Source organism: Phalacrocorax carbo, chromosome 3 (genome assembly GCF_963921805.1).
Source record: "Phalacrocorax carbo chromosome 3, bPhaCar2.1, whole genome shotgun sequence".
Taxonomy (NCBI): Eukaryota; Metazoa; Chordata; class Aves; order Suliformes; family Phalacrocoracidae; genus Phalacrocorax; species Phalacrocorax carbo.
This window is the reverse complement of record NC_087515.1, coordinates 90875252-90892867: the sequence shown is the minus strand read 5'-3', so window position 1 is coordinate 90892867 and position 17616 is coordinate 90875252. Positions and strand designations below refer to the sequence as shown.

The 17616-nt window shown below is 37.2% G+C and overlaps 1 protein-coding gene across 1 annotated transcript in view; it reads right to left on the bottom strand.

Annotated features, from left to right (window-relative positions):
* Window positions 1-17616, bottom strand: part of ME1 (malic enzyme 1) — a 183742-nt gene that overhangs the window by 78477 nt on the left and 87649 nt on the right. The window contains exon 6 of the mRNA XM_064447717.1: window positions 673-776. Coding sequence (XP_064303787.1) covers window positions 673-776 — 104 coding nt within the window. The remainder of the gene's footprint in view (window positions 1-672; window positions 777-17616) is intronic.

The following is a 17616-nucleotide window of genomic DNA, read 5'->3' as shown; positions in this document are numbered from 1 at the left end:
CTGAAAACACATTCTGCTAAGGATCCTGGCACTTGGGCTATTTTAGGTATACACATTGAATGCAGGGCTAGAACTCCAAATATTTTAACAAACAAGGAAAATATGAGCAAATATGTTATTTGGCATGTGAGAAGAACCATTTTATGCATCATGGTCCAATAATAAATTTAACTGCTTTCTGTATAGGAAAAAGGAAGCAAGAGAAAGAGCTGGTCCACACCATGACATTTAAAACCAAAACACTGAAAGCTTAGTCCCGTCGTGGTTTTGGTGGGGGCAGAGGCAGGGGTTGCCGAGTATGATAGCTCCTTTTAGGCTGCTGGCATCTCACATATGAAATGACAGAGACAGAGAAAATCACGTAGGCACAGTGCTAGGCATAGAAAATTATTAGGCAAATACTTAACAAGCCAAAACTCCAAAAAGAAGTTTGAAAAACTCTTTCACTCCTCCCAAGATGAATTTTACCACTCATGCAGTGAATTCATAAAGCTGCAATATTAAAGGCAAGTAGTTCAGGCAGTTATAAACTTATAAAATTCTATGCTCAGAATAAAAATTATCAGGAACCTAACAACTCTGTCTTCCTTTCATAAGCTACTGAACTTTATTTCTCCCAAGATGAAGCCCACAGTGGAATTCACCAATGAATAGCACAGATATATCAAATACCTTGAAGTCACAGCTTCCATGAATTCATCAAGAAGATCATCATAGGCTTGACCTCTGATTCTCTTGTGCCTCAGCCCAATATACAACGGATCTTTCAGCAATGCCTATTTAAAAAAAAAAAAGTGTTTGAACTATTACATGAGCAATTTACACTAGTACACTCTAAGTTAATGAGAAGGGGACAACAATACAGTGTTTGAGGATTAATCCAAGCATTTGAAGTACACATCCATTTATCCACCTCTACATAAAGACTGAAGAAACACAACAAAGAGATTAAGGAAACATCCGTTTGTATCAAGGAAAAGAGATACCCTTTTCTCAAAGGAAGAGTATCGTTTCCAAGTGAAAAAGTTTTGTCCGGGAAGTCAGGTTTCAAAAGTATCTTTTAAAACTTTAGTTAGTACTTTTCTCTTTTTCCTTTACATCCTGACAGTGCTGACATTTTAAAAAAGCCTTTTTCTTGACTTTTATCATCATGTTTCACAAATCTGTCCCAGAGCCCATCATTTCAACTGTGTTGATGAGGTGATGTTCAGAAAATGTGCTGCTTTCTAAAATTCATTATGCCAAAACATAACCAAGCCTTTGACCTTTTCCTTCCAGCCTACTAGAAGGCCTTGGTTTGGTCTGATGTATTTCCAGATTATAACTTACAAGTTACTAAATGTATTCAGTGTGTTTTGCAATCACTTTTGACAGTTCACTCCAGCTACAGCACTTCTCCAGTCTCAACACTTCCACTGGCTCTCCCAGGAACTCTCATATAAAGACTTCCTTTGCTATTATTTTTCACAGGCCTCTGAAAATGAATAAGCTTATTTCTCTGTTGTGACTAGTGTGCAGTCCTCCTACACATGCCCAAAGAGCTTGCAGAATCAGTCAGGAGCTTGACTACACATTATTCATCCAAAAACAATTTGCAAAACCAACACGGCGCAGAAACTTGTACAGCAGCTTTAATTAGGGAAACATTGTAAAGAAAAATACAGACCATCTCTCTTTCCAGGAGGGAGTGTTCAATGTACAACATTGACAAGGCTGGAAAGCCTGCCTAACCTGGTTCAGGCTGGGAATCGGAAATCTGGTTTCTGTATTTTAGAAAAGTGCCTAAATTCCCTTCACAGGTTTTCTATGTTGTAGAACTGAAAAATCCTTTGGGTCACAAGCCCCAGTTGGAGACTGATTTAAATCAGTAAGAAACTTAAAGCCTTTGGTGGTATCCTGGCTCCCCTGAGAGCATCCTGATGCAGACCTACAGATAAAGATGTTTGTCTCTCCCTCACTTTTCTCTCCACTTCCATAATAAACAAAAGATATCAGATTAGAATCAGTACAAAAATTCAACAGGATTAAAAGCTGATTTCTCTAAAATTGTTGCTAAATTCATCACCATTTCAAAACAGACTATTTCTAATACATTACTTACAGACTTTCAGAAGTTGTTAATTCAACTGTTTGAACCGGAGAACAAATAAAGCTCAAAATTAAAATTACTTTGTAAATGAAAGTGAAGTCATTACATTGTAAGCATTTTATTTGTTCCCTTCACCAATTCTATGTAGTGCTCATGTTTAAGTAGCATATTCTTTGGCTGAAATAATTTTAGCTGGGTATTTACATTATTCTAGGTATTCTAGCACAAAATCAAAATAATAATTATATACCTATTTCAGTTACTGCAGGAGAAACTGGCAAGAGCTTGATGTCAGGTATCTTCCAAAGTAATTTTCTCTTCTGTATGCCCTCTTTTTTTAATATAACCATTTCCAATTTTGTAGCCAAGAACTATTTCTGGAATTATTTTTTTCATTTCTATTTTGAATTGCCTAGTTATTTAAAATGACCTTAGGAAAATCTGACAAATCAAGGAAAATTTTATTTCTCTGGGAGATTAATTCACAGGAATTGCAAATGAACTGTTTAGCAATCTGAAATCTTTTAAGACAAGTTTGGAAACCCCGTGGGAGTTGCCTCCTGCTTCCGACCAGAATAAGCACGCAAGGTTGGAAAGCAGAACTGCCCAGCAGCAGGAGCCTCTGTCAGGAGCATCATGGTAAGACTCAGAAAACGTAATTCCCTTTCTAAAATCCCATTGCTGCAGCTTTCCAGGCCGGTAGGCTTCGGCTACTCCATATCCTGTGCAAGCATACTGCATGCTCCATGGTCCAGTTCAGTTAAGTGACTTTCTAACTCCCATAACTCTTCTTCCTCAATTGATTTGCTCTTTTAACATACTTCCACAAGCTTTTAATTAAACAATGTCTGTTTTCTCATTTTGTAAAACAATGCTTAAAATGAAAAAAAAAAATATCTATATCTTTGGTCACTTTATTTTTTAAATTCTGAAGACACGTTTCCAAAACACTTAGCGGCCAGACTGAGCCATGCTGATTCCTTCAAGAAGTTATCTTAAGTTGGGCAGTGATTCTGTGAAAGTTCAAAGGAAACAGGCATTCACAGTTACGCTGTTTAAAAAGTGCTAAACAAGTCACGGGTCTACCTTGAAACACAGGCTCTTATACTCCTTTTGCCACTTTTGCATCTTTCATGTCTGTGAGCATTTACATCTATAGCCAATGCTAAGACTCAGAACTTTGAAACAGCTCCACTTGTAAGACCACTACGTGAATTTATTCACATATCTTTGATGCCAAAATTTAATGTGGAATATTTAAAACAATTAACATAATGTTTCTGGGATACGTTTAAACTTCCAGCCTGGGAAGTCTCACAAGCAGAGACAACTAATTCAGCGACACATCTCTGATGAAAAGCTCAGCCAGTTATATACCCAGAGTTCAAAATTCCTTTACAGCTCAGTGCATTCTGCTTCACAAACATTACAGTTTGACAAGAAATAGCCAAAAAAAGTTCCTTTATAGTCCTGTTTGGAACAACGTATGAAGAAACCCAGGGCGGAGGCAAAAGAATGAAACATTCAGCAAGTGAAAAGAACAGTGGTCACGTCTGAGCCCTGAGTGGCAAACCATTGTGGCCTGCTCCCTTTCCAAGGGGCACTGAAGAATGAATAAGCTGCTTAAGCACATTATCATCTTATTCAGGTCAACACCATGCAAACCAGGTCCATGGTGGTTGCTATTTTTAGAGGGCTCACACATCTTGAGAGATTAACATTTGCTATCGACTATTTCATGGCTTTCAAAACAGATTACTGAAAAGAAAGTTCCATCCCACAATCGGGTATGTCAAGCTGACATGATGATTAGGTACTTTTCCTCAATGACTTGGGTTTCTTTTCTTCCCCCAGCTTGTTGTCAAAGCTTAAACTTTGTTTTGGATTTTGTTTTGTTTTTTTTTTTTTTTTTTTTTTAATGGAATCCCCTTCAAAACGTAACTCTGCTTTTTTTCAGGTTAGTGGGTTTGTTACGCATGTTAAATGGTATCGAAAAAGTTGATGCGAGTTTGTTTTTAGATACACTTACTCTAAAGCTAAAAAAAGTTCTAAAACATTCAGGTTTAGCAATGTGGTACATTCAAGCTTTAACAGAAAGAAGGTTTTACAAGAATAAAGGAATTAATTGAGGCTCTGGTACTGGAAACATCATGTAGATCTACTTAGAATTTGCTGTGTAAAATAACAGAGTTCTTTGAAGCACCACCTGAGCATATTAAAACTGTAATGACCTTTGGGGTTTTAAGAAAAAGGCAAGCCATTTATACCATCTACTTGTGCACACTTAGAGTAAAGAGATCAGCAAACCATTAAAGTTCAAGCAAGGCTTGAGCTGTGCACCTGGCCCTAATTTAGCTACAAAAGCCAAACCAGTGAGAAATAGAAAACTGCACACTTATAGATTTCATCAGTTGCGAATAAACATGCTGAAATGTCATCTATTCTCAAACTTGGCACCGCGACATTCCTTTGGAACAGATAAGTATTTTAGTGAATAGCTTCATGGAAAATTGTAGGTGAAGAACTGCAAGACATTGAGCCTTTCCCTTCACAAAGATGGCAGCAGAGATCGTCCAGAACCAATCAGTGGCACCTAAAAAATGTTTGGTGTACGGTAATGCTTCAGAGCAGCATCTCCTCCCACCATTAAAATGTCAAAACCCTCCAGTTCTACAATGGGAAATTATTTGTGTTAGAGCCACAGTTATAAAATTAAAGGAGAACTACATTTGTATGGGGCATCAGAAGCTTTAGGGCAAAAACATGCCACACGCCAGAAATTAAACACATTTCAGAGTATGATTTGTCCAACAGGGCACACAGTTACCAAGAAAACCAGGGGAATGATTGGAATGATTCTTCGTTTTCAAGTGTTAATATTTCTTATATTAATACACTGTGAATTCTTTCTGTAAACTACTTCTTGGCTCAGTTTTCACAGGTTGGGGAAGGGCTAGTGAGCACAGGGGAATTTCTGTTCTCCAGGAAAGTCGGACATTTCAATTTTTTTTTCTTTTTTTTTGGTTCCACAAGATTGAAATTTCACTCAATGTGAAACTTTTTCCAATAAAAGAGTTAGCCAGTCAGAAACAATGTCAACATTCTGGACTTCACTTCAGGTTCTACCAATACTAATTACCCAGGAATCAATCTGCGTGCATGTAAACTTTTGGTTTGCAAGCAGTAACCTGCTGAATCACAATTTTCTGTCCTGCAAGAACTGCTTACAGCTGCAAAGTGTTTTTTATGGCATTAGGAAGAATGTATGAGATTTCCATTTAATTCGACTAGGAGGCCTTTTTTTTCTTTGAATAAGCTTATTTTGAAGTCTGAAATACGGGATGATGCCCTTAAAATGTGTAACAGATTCTGTGATTCCAAACAATAACTGAATTTCAGATGTGCTGAATGCTGCAAGTAACGCTGATGCTAATTGGGTTTGAGGGTGTAGAATACTTCGCAAAAAGAAGTTGCATAATTGCTGCTAAAGATTTTTTCAAAATTTTGTTTTCTTTGAACTACACTGGTCCCCTGACATACTAAGAAGAGATCATGGCCCCTTCTATCTAAACACTAGACACCTTTGTTGGCACGTTTGCAAACTGCAAGGGGCCTCTTGCACAAGCAAAAAGGGGCCTCATCCTCTGTTTCTCTCCAAAAGAAGGCGACCTCATCTTTGGGAGTCTCACCTAGCACTTTATCTGGACATCCCCAACAGACAGGTTCTGGCATACAGAACATCACCTCTCTTTGCACCTCAGTTCCCTCCAGGGGTTCCTCCATAGGAGATGATGTCACAAAAGATCCCAAAATAGGAGACAAAAAAATGGGTATCACCACGGGTCATTCTAAGTACAGATAAAGGAAGAAAAACCTCACACATTAAATATGAGTTTAAAAAGTTGAGCCCATCTTTGCTAGACTTGCCAAACCCAAGTGGCTACCAGTACTTGAGAGACAAAGACTTTGTGTATGCAGACAACAATTGTACTGTAGTTAACATTTTCCCACCTGTAACCCTAAAAACTTCACTGAAAACTGTCCATTGTCTGTCCAGACAAAATTCTAGACCTGTGATAGTCAAGAATTTAAAAGATAATATATTCTTAATGTTCCTTTGACATCAATCTTAAATACAGTGCTTGAAGGGAACAATTTCTGTGGAAAGAAATACTAGCAAAGAATATTATGAAGTTTTGAGACAGTTGAAAATATAAATATTTATTAATACCCTGATGAAGCAATATCCTAATGTAACGGGAAAGAAGTTACAGTATTCCAAATTCTGTTTAAACTAATTTCAGATTCTGCTAAAAAAAGAGAGTGATCTTCTTTGATCTAGTGATCTAGTGATCTTCTAGTTTTGCACAGCTACACTAGACATTTTTAGTTATTTCTTCTTAAAGACAGGCCTGACTTATCCAATGCAACTTGTTCTTTCCTTTCATAAGGTGGTTTATCTATCAGTTTGACAGTTTACATCCTTTGCTTGCCTTCTTCTGAGGAAGCTTACTCATTTCTTAACCTAAAGAGGAATTACCAGTTGTAGCTTTGACTGCGCACTGAACCTTGTTGCTTATATTCTCCTATGCATGCACAGTTTTACCCAGCTGAAAAACTGTCAGCTCCAGCAAACTTTAATTTAACAAGAAAATAAAAATCACTCTAATGACTGGAAAGAATGCTTCATGAAGGAAGCTTGTAACATGCCATGAAATTCCCACAGCCTGTCCCCAAGCAAGAGACTGCACAAAGCCAGGCTGTGCCAAGGACATTCTGTGGGCTGCTTCCGGCACATGTATGTGGCACAGAATAAAGGTCCCAGTGTGCGAGGGCTGCAGGCGGCCGGCGGGCTGTGTGCCGAGCGGTGCCATCCCTCCAGCCCTCTCGCACGGCACGCTCCGCCTGCATGCCTCCTTCCCTTGTCATGGGTACCAGAAGGGCTCTCCCAGCAAGTCAAACTCATTCCCTTGCATGAGCAGGCAGAGCTAAAGACCATTCAGCCCCCTAAGGGCAACATCTACAAACATACATAAAACATACCAAATAGCGCAAGCTACATGAGCTGTTGTTAGCGAGGGAGCACCAAGTACAAAATCCAAAGAGAAGAAGTTGCTGCAGCATGAGGCAAGATGCACCTGATTTTTCAAGAGGCTGTTGTGCTTTCTGCTCTTCGAGTGACGCAACACGTTGGTGTTTGTGTCCATGAGCCAGTCTGTGGAATCAAGTGATGGGTGAAAAGCTCAAGGGCTGCTGATGGTGCAGGGGCGGGTAGCAGTGTTGCCCTCTGGTTTGAATCTGTTAGGTATATCTGAGTCACTCCCTTAGCTTACCTCCAAAGTACTGGAAATTATAAAATACTTTTTTAGAAATCAAAAGTTTATCTCATGAATTTTAGGTGTAATTCAGGATTTCCAAGCACCTGAAACTCAGCACCGTTACAGCCAGGTGCCCATCAATGATGCATATCCCTAAGGAAGTGCCTTTCGAGGCTGACTTTTCCATTCTCAACAGCCTGGAATTCCCAGGGACACCTGAACTTCTCTTCTGGATTGGCTCTAAAACATTACACATAACCCACAGTATAGCTACACTAACTGTGTATTCTGCCATACTTCATACTGAATAGTTAAAATTAAATTCTTTTAAAGGGAATAACTTTTCAGACATCAGATGAATGAAACCTTTTTCAGAGAAGGTAGGCTTTTGTTCCGCCTGCTCAGCTTTCTGGTACACAGTGTAAGAGATTCAAACAAAAATGATCAAGCTTTTCCAACAAATTTCCACTGCTATTTAAAAAAAATCTTGCAGTAAATTAATGATAATCTAGCAAAAACTGCTCTGTATACCTTGTTTTTTATGGCAGTTTGAAATTAGGAAAGACCTGGGAGTACAGCTCAACAGTGAAGCAGACCCCAGACTACATCTTTGCTAGACAAAAGATAAAGTAAAAAAATATTGTCTTTCCCTGAAATTTAAGTGCCATTGGAACTTTTTTCAGGTAAAACAGCTTACGTTGACTATTTACAACCAGCTTAACTTCTAAAAACTGTTGGAAGTAAGCATCATAGAACCGCTGTCACTGAATCTGCAGCACAAGCCATGCTCATAAGGAGAAAAGCAGGTATTTTCCTCTGGACTGGATTAGATATTGTTTATGAAGGTACCGTAATTGAAGGAAAAAACCCTGCCTTCAAAGCTAGCAAGTTAGTCTGTCGATTTTTCATACCAGAAAAATGAAAAGAGTTTTACTACTGTAAACATAAAATTGTGCAAAATCCTCTATTAACTGAACGTTACATTCAAGACCAAAATTCATGAAGTCCTTGTTTATAGCACTAGAGTTCTTTCCCTACTACCATGCTTGTGTACCACCACCACACAGATGCATCAGGTCTGCCTTTTAAATCTACATTTAACTTCTACACCAAGTAGCAGCTACTCCAGCAGGTCATTACTAAGGCACTTGATTGCTAGAAGGAAGGGGGAGGAGAAACAATTTCTACACTTGGAATTTCCTTAATTTATACAAAAGAAAGAGTACAGAATGATACATTTTCTGTGTGACTTGTACCAATCTGAAAATAATGGCACGCTTTGTACAAACAGGGCACTGTCACTATGGGAGGAATACAGAGGCAGCTGCATTCTGGGGATGAGCACGAAGTGGCAACAAGCAACTACCTGTAGTAATACACTTCAGTAATTTCATTTCTTCTTTACTGAAAAACTCTTAAAAAATGTTGACTTTCCATCTCCCAACAGATGCCTGAAACTTTTGCAGGGAGAGCGAGAACAAAACCTTTCTGAAATTTTTATTTCATCCTTATTTATTGTTTGAAGGACCCTAGATAAACTTAAGTAAATTTCACCAGAGGTTTTCTAACTTTTCTTTCTCCTCATTATCATCTGACTATATCCTCCACAGACAGAAAATGGGATTGCATATAAATAGTTACAGGTATTATTTCAATGTATATTTTCTGGTTGTGCTACTAAGCTGAAAAACTTTCCCAGTTCCTCAGCTGACAATCACCTTTTATAAACTAAATAAGAGAAAAAAAAAAAAAACAACCACCTCATCTCTCATGTAGTGACAGAAGGATGCTCTGGGCTGAGGAAGCCCTTAGAAGGAGTCACCAGTCCAAAATTCCCAACCAGCCATGAGAAAACTCCATTCTGGGCAATTCTGACAAGCAAGCCCTGAAGAGTGCAGTTTCCCACTAACAGAGCTCAGGCAACAGCCTGCTGCCTCCTTACAATTTTTTCTCTCTTTCTCAGACACAACACATTAGTCCCACTGAAAACTGCTTTCTGCCTCTTCCTTTTAGGAGGTTACAAATGATTTTGCAACAAAAGAGCATCACCACAATGCCTAAGGTGGTACTGCTGCACTAATTCAGGCTAGTATGCAGCCCACGATCCACTGCCAGAACCGTACCTAGCAGAATTAGTAAGGAGATCAGAGAGGCCTAATTTGTTTTGTATTTTAAGGAAAATAAAATAAACAGCAAGATAAACACTCTGCATTATGTTTAACAGTCTCAGAGAACTCTTCTAATGTTAAATCTGCCTGCAGGGATAGGGACGATGCCAATTCCACAAATGCCTGTAATTTGAGTTGGAACTTGGAAGATGCTCAGAACCATGGTTTCGGAGCAACATTTCATCAGACGCAATTTTAGGATGCATAACTCTTTTACACAGTAAAACTGAAAACAAATGGTTGTCTGCATGCCAGTGGCATTTCTTGAAAAACTTAATCATTTGCCTATTGAGAAAACAATAGTCCTGAAGAATCTGACATTGTTCAGGACTTCCACAGATTATGCTGCATATAATCATCAATATTTTAACATACAAATAATAATCAGAAAGCAAAGAAATCTGACAAGTTCCTTGTATTTTATTCATATAATTTTCAGGCCACCTAACAAGAAATCTCCTAAAACTCCTGACACCTACTTTTTATAAAAGCCTTTTGTGAATCCCAGAAAAAGGCTCAGACTAACCATTAAGCTTTCTACAGAACTAAGCTTCAACAGTCCCCATTCAGTTAACAACTGTCATTTCTTCTTCATGAACCACATCAGCTACATGGCTAAATCTCAATCTGCATGTCCTGCCACACATCAAGAAACATTTAACTATACCCTACATGCTACATTTTGAAATATAGCTGATGGATAATGGGAACTGGAAGCTATAGAAATAAATTACCACAACCAAACTTTCAAAGTTTATTGCTCTCAGAAAACATGAGGGAGGATGTGCTGGACCCTACTTGAGGGTCCAGCCGTAAGAGCTTATAATAAATCACAGGAGGTGGCCAACTAATAATATTTAAGAAGGGCCAAAATAGTGCCCTAAAAACAAGCCTAGCCTCAGTGGAACTTTCTTTTCTTTTCTTTCTTTTTCTTTCCTGGCAAAATTACCAGGAGTGTAGCTGTCTTAATAAATTATCTTCACCTCAATCAAGAGCATGACATTATATAGCTGCTTGAGGTGGTTCAACCACTTTGAAAAAATCAAACTTTCCTACACCATTTTTGCAAAGCAACACACATCGCTCCCGTTATTTTCACCCACTTACATTTCCAAATTTTGTCTGAATGCAAGGAGTCATCTCCAGCTTTCAAAACCAGACCAAAAAATGAGAAAAAAAAAAACCCAAACGAATCATCACCACCAAAGTGAATCAGAGAAAAGACTTATTCTTTTGAAGAGGACATCCGTGAAGTTTTGCTATTAAGTAATAATATTCAGAAGAATGACATCCTAAAAATTTTCCTCCATCTGGTAAATGACAAAGATAACATAAACTTAAAAAAATCTTAAAGATCTCATTTTCATTCATCTGTAATATTCTGTTAATAAAAAGGATTTTGCTAATATTGTATCAGCTCACACATTTTGACAGCACACAAAGTGTGTCGAGTCCATTACATAACTGAACAGTACTTTAATGTATCAACAGATGCACCACTTACAAAACTGAAAATCTTGTTCTATGTTATCTGTACATCTCATTTCTATATCAATGGTTCTGATATTTATTTTCTTTTTTTTTTTTGTTGCTGTTCACATGTAACTATAAATCTCCATCACTTGTTGCAGGTTCTTCTCAGTTCTATTAAATTTATGTCTATTTATTTCATTTACTTCCATAAGCTACTCCCACATGGTCCTTCACTGAAATATCTTTGACCCTGACATCCCTGTCTCCTGTGCTGACACTCAGCCATTTCTTTTCCTAGAGCCAAATGTGCTGGGCCTTTTCCTACATAAACAAGTCACATCAACAATGTCCCTTTGACTGACTGGAAATTATTAAATTGGTCTGGTGATATTATTTTGGCGCTGGCATCTCAGCTGTTGACTATATATCTGACCTAGCACCAGAAGAAAAAATGGAAAAGAAGTTCTGTGCGCAAAGTAGGCCTGCTAGTGCAAGGCCAGCATTTTTAAGAGCACCTTTACAGTCCACAGGTGACACATTTTATCCCAGACACTAGGCCAACTTCTATGAAGGCACAAATGATGCATCTTATCCCACATTTTGCCATAATAGGTATATTTATGGCTCATTCCCTCTCTCGTCTTCTCCACCGCCTATCGAAATTGCTGAGGAGGCTGATAGCTAGCAGTTACTATTTCAGAAAGAATGGAAGCCAACCAAAACAAACACTATCTGTTGCTGTCTTCTGAGTATGAAGAGTTGGAAATGTCTAATGTATCTTGAAATAAAGTCTGCCATCAGTTTGGTCTATGGATATTCATGCACGCTCTCCAAAATAAGCATTTCCAGATATTCATTTCTGCCTTTTTTTATAGATCCCCTTGTGCTGAAAAGTGAAGTAAGAAGAAATGAAATGGACTGACAGAACTGCTGGTAACATTGGTAGGCAGCTCATTCTTTCTAATGTCAGCTGAAACTGAGACTGAAATCCCATGTCACCATTTACGTTCTTTCTGCTAAAGCCCACCCCTCTTCAACTTCTCATTGCTGAGACGCTGTTTGGTAAATGTGAAAATTTGAAGCACAACCTGGCTTCGTCACATTTTCCATGGTCTAATGAAAGACAATGTTTCACAAAAGAAATATTCATAAATAGCATATTTCATACAAATAAATGAACAGCCTCAGAAAAAGAATAACATATATTCCTAGCCAAAATAGCAAAGTTTAAAGGATGACAATGGATCAAAAGTAACAGACAATTGCTGAAGTCTTCTCACGCATGAAACAGTAGAATGGCATTTCTCAAAGATACAAAGAATTAGTTTAATAAGAGGTTGATGCAAGTTCAAAAACAAGTTTTAGTCTCTGTAGAAGCCTCCTGAGCCACACAGCAACAACGCCACATGCAGAGAAAGGCAAGTGAAGTGCAAACTAAGTATGAATTCATATTAGCTAATTTAAGAATCTATACTGGATATTTCAATATCTAAGCTAGTCTAAGCTCTTTTTATAGTCAACAGACAAAAAAAAAAAAAAGATCATTATAAAATACAACTCATCTGACCAATTAGAGACAGCTACTCCAGCTACTCTACAAAAAGAAGCATCTGCCCCTCTTCATAAAGTTAACCTAGGATGATTAGCTCAGGTTCAGATGACTCTCATGATCCGTGCCTCTTTCTCATTCATTCTGAGCTCTACCTAGTTTGGTGATGGGGCCCCAGATTCTCAAGTCTTACAATTCAAACACAAGATTATAATTGTCCATTCCATTGAATCTTAAGTATGGGAAAGACAGGCAAAAATATTGCTGCCTATGTAGGTACACTAGAAAAGTCTAGATCGGGGTTTAGTACACAGGCAACATAGGAAGGCTGGATGGTTACAAGACTGCAAACACTAATCTCTAGTACTTTATGAAAGTATAAGGGGACTTTAAGCAGAGGCAATATAAGCTGGCAATGGATGTAAGTCTGGCACTGAAATATATACTGTATTATTTCATACAATATGCATATTAAAAAGATAATATGAACTTGAAAGTCTCCTTTAACTTAATTGTACTAGAACAATTGGATGACTTTAAAAAATTGCAGTAATCTTTGTTGTACAATGACAATGGTAAGCCCCTGGTGAAAAAAAATAAAACTTTGCTCTGTTGGTTTTTTATTTATTTAAAAAGGACTGTTAAGTATTTTTGCTACTGAAAGGAAGTGTAGATCAAGATATTTTTCATCCCTGTATTAGGGCAAAAGGAGACAAGCATTATAATAGTAGTACGGTAAACACATAATGTCTATATTATAGTAAAGAACAAAGCCCACTATAAGTGAATGCAGCATTAAACAAAATGCTGATAGTGTACATATTATGAAACTGAGAAAAATACTTAAAGAATAAATGTTTAAAACCCAAGCCCATTATATTTGAGTTTTATTGGTAAAATTGCTGGTACTCATAGCTGCTGAGATATGCCTAAGTATGAGAAATGCAACTAAATGAAAACAAGGGAGGTGATGTAATACATTCCCCTGGGAACACCATGGTAAAGAATAGCAAATGTTCTTCCACATTTGCAAATAAGTCAAACCAGTTAACAGTTCTAAATATGGTGGAAAATGCTGTTCCCCTTTGTACATAATTACTTCATAAAAGGGGTAGGCAATGTTTTGTATTTCAGCTCTCATAATACATAATTAGTAGAACACATCCCTTAGGAAGCACGAGATGTTTATACATGGTCTTCTACAGGTTTAATACAACGAAGGAAATACATAGTAAGGCAGAAGATACAATAGAAATAGTAATTTTTAAAAAATTGCAGACGACTATGGATGAAATAGAAGACAAACTCTAAGATTCTTGAAAAGGCAGTCTTTAAAAGATTGCAGCACGCTCAAAACCTCAGTGTCTTGGGTAAATTTAGACTCTCAAGATTCCCTTTCTGGAACCCCTTCTCCACAGCACGCTGCAATCACTTTAGGCAAGGGTTTCAGGCCACAGAGGGTAACTAGCTTCCTGACATAAGCCATATTCAGTTTTGAGGATATACTTGAAAGTATAAATTAGGAAATGTATTACTTGAGTATTCAGTAAAAAATTAATATTTGATTCTTATATTTTTAACTGCAGCAGTGAATGATTTCTTGCAAGAAAATCATGATGCAAGAGGTCTTTTTGAATGTTACTGAACTGTATTTTTAAGGCTACCTAACAGAGAACATTAACTTGGTTAACTCGGTTTCCTTGGCATTTGCTCAAAGCTGAGGTCCACCTCAGCAGGACTTTGAGCTCTTACTGGCTCAAGGAGAAAAGCCAACAGTGAAGAATGAGCCATTTTCCTTTCCTGAGACTAAAAACAGCAACTGTTTGGCTAGTAAGCTTTTATGTCCTTTTTTTTTTTTTCTTTCTTGTCGTTATTATCTTTCATTCTCCTTGAGCATTGCTTGACGCATCTTGCCAGTGAGCATGCCTGCACACATCACATTGGATATATTTGGGAAAAAAAGAGCATCTGTGAGAATTGATTATAGCTCTCAGAACAAATCTGGACAGAAGGTAAAGAAACATATGGAGAAAAAAAAGCACAGACAAAAGTCAGAATGCAAGCTACCATGCAGACTGACACATTTAACAAGATTAGAACAGGAAATGTGATTTCCAAATAAAACACAGTATTCCAAAATACAGAATATTCTGTGCAATAAAGGCCTCTCTATCCAGTAACTATTTACCATTTCTGTTGATGACAGGGCCCTGTGAAAATAAGGAATTTTCTAACAGCCCAGATATATTAACTCTATGTATGATGTAATGGACATATCTGTGTATGCACAAACACTTCCACATAAATGAACACCAAGTCTGAATATGCACCTATGGTTAGATTGACATGGGAATAACTAGCATTTACTATGACTATTGAAATAAAAATAAATAAATACAGCAGAATTCTATATTACTTCATCCCTCCTCTCATCACATTATAAACAGCAAGTTACTCAAGAAATATTATTTAAGTTTGTCAATGCAATAAAATGGGACCAAATATTATAAAATATTATAAAATATTATAAAGAGTTTTGAATGAAGCCTGATCAGAGACCTTTGGAGACTCTTATTGTTCTGATTCATTATCTGCAGTAATGATAATGTCTGTACCAGAATAAAATAATCTGCTGTATCAAAATGCAAGTTTAATTTTTCTCCAGAAGATTTAGAAAAGCACATTAAAAAAGTACAATTTATTCCACACCTGTATTGTCGAAATAAAGTGAAGAAAACCCAGTACATGCAGGAAAACACATAACAAGAACTCTGACATGCTACAGGAGATGACCTGGGGTAACTATGTAACCACACCTTTCACTACCATCATGGTAAGAATCTCAATATCAACTAATATGAACTTCAGCAATAAGTCAACAAAAATGTCACACAGCCCTATTTTTTCACTGAAAATGAGGGAACATCCTGAAATCGTGATTGATATTTGCATGTTTGGGTTTTTTTCTTACTTCAGTGGACAGCAAATCATATGTTTTGAAATATTAAATTTCCATATAAAATCTGCAGGAAAACCGTAATTGTTGTTAAATTTTCCCATGCCTCCGCATGCTCACTATAGTAATCTGTATGTAAGGCTCCATGCCAGACCGCGCATCCCAGGGCAAACCTCACCAGCTCAGCAACATGGGGCCACGAAGCTTCGTAGGAAACACAATCAGGCGGAAACTCCTGATCCACAGAGGAAAAATACTGCGGCACGAGGCGTTCTAACAGAGTGTTGGAATCAGCTTTAGGATTTAAATTATAATCCCCCTCCACAAAATATATAAAGTAAAACCCAAAGACAGTCTATCACACTATTTATAAGTGGTTTTAGAAGATCACATTGATGTGAATACCTGGAGTAGAGGAGGTTTGTGCTCGGGTTTGTAGTGGATTGTAACAGAGGGAATACATCTGATATATTATTATAAGGAAAAAATAAAACAAAGTTTATCACCTCCTGTGAAGTACTCATCTCATGTCTACAACAAACAGAAAATTATTCAGGCTATGAAAATATTAATGAGACAAAAACAGCAGTGATAACGCATGGCTTACAAAGGACAACACGAAGTTTTAATACACATGAAGAAAATACTAAGATGATATGTCTAATAGCCCAAAGAAGACCTGAGGGACGTTAGCATTCACCAATAACATGCTTCCAGTGTGCAAATGGATAAAGCACTAATATCTAGCTAAAATTCCTCTGCAATAATACAAATAATTAAAATAAAATAAAAACTCCTCTGTCATAATAAAAATGCCACTCCATTTGTATATTTAAATATAATATAGGTGTTTTCCTTCAGTTTTTCATTAATTGCCTTTCCAGTATATATACACTTCATGACTGCATGATTAACTATGTCCTTCACTGAACATGCCACCTAAAAACTATTACCCAGAATCTTGAGCAGTTTTGGCAGCAATTGGACTTTTAAATTAAAAAGCAGATGCTTCATGATAACTAGTAAATATTTGCTGCACCACATTACACTCATTTTTAAAATAACTCTACCTTCATGTACCTGCATGTATAAAAACCTGTGCAAACCCTCCTCTCGTTTTGATAAAAGTGAAAAATTTTGATCAATATTTCCTTCTAAGAGTATACTAAGCTTGTCAACCTATTGCTTTGGATATACAGTATACCACAAGATCACATTCATAAACCTCTACTTTTCAATTTATTTCAGGTGTCCCTTGAAGCAAGCTTATTTAATATAATTTCTTGTCTGTTGCCTAAAGCCTGTGATTTCATTTACTCTTCCTCATCTGTTTTATTACTTTCTATGTGCTCTACTGACAATCCAACCTGGTGAGCTTACAAGACTCAATACCTGAGAAACAGAAAGATAGGAATTTGCAGAACAGACTAATGTAAATTAATATTTTTGGACACAAAAGCGAGCTACAACTTAAGTCAGAAGAGTGAGTTCAACATATGTCAATAACAAATCAGCAGCGTACAGCAGAAACATAGTCAAATGGTAAATCTAGATTTATTATTACACTTAGAAATTCTCGACACGTCTGAGTTACAATACTGCGTTAAAGTAACTTTTGAAACTTTCAAGTTGTGAATGTATTACCAGACATATTCTAACTATTCACTAAGAGAACATTAAAAAGCAAGAAAAGGAAACCTCTCCAAATATCACTGAAAAACATCAGCTGTCAGATACTTGTGATCCACTCAAGCACATCACCCAGCAGCCCCTGCACTGAGGGGAAATGGTGGCTCTCGTAAGCACCATCCCTTCTCCAGCTCATTCTTCAGGTCTGCAAGTGTAATATGCATGCTGGCACAGTTTTCAGGTGCTTCTGCTGTTTAAATAAAACATGTTGAGGAGCAATGGGTGACGTCATATTTATTTTAGAGGTGCAATCTTCTGAAACACACCAGAAAGATGACTCTAAACCCCCCCAATTTTAGAAAACTATAAATCTATAAAAACAGATTGTACTTCTTAATTCCCTCCTCTAATGTATAATCAGACCACTCCAAATA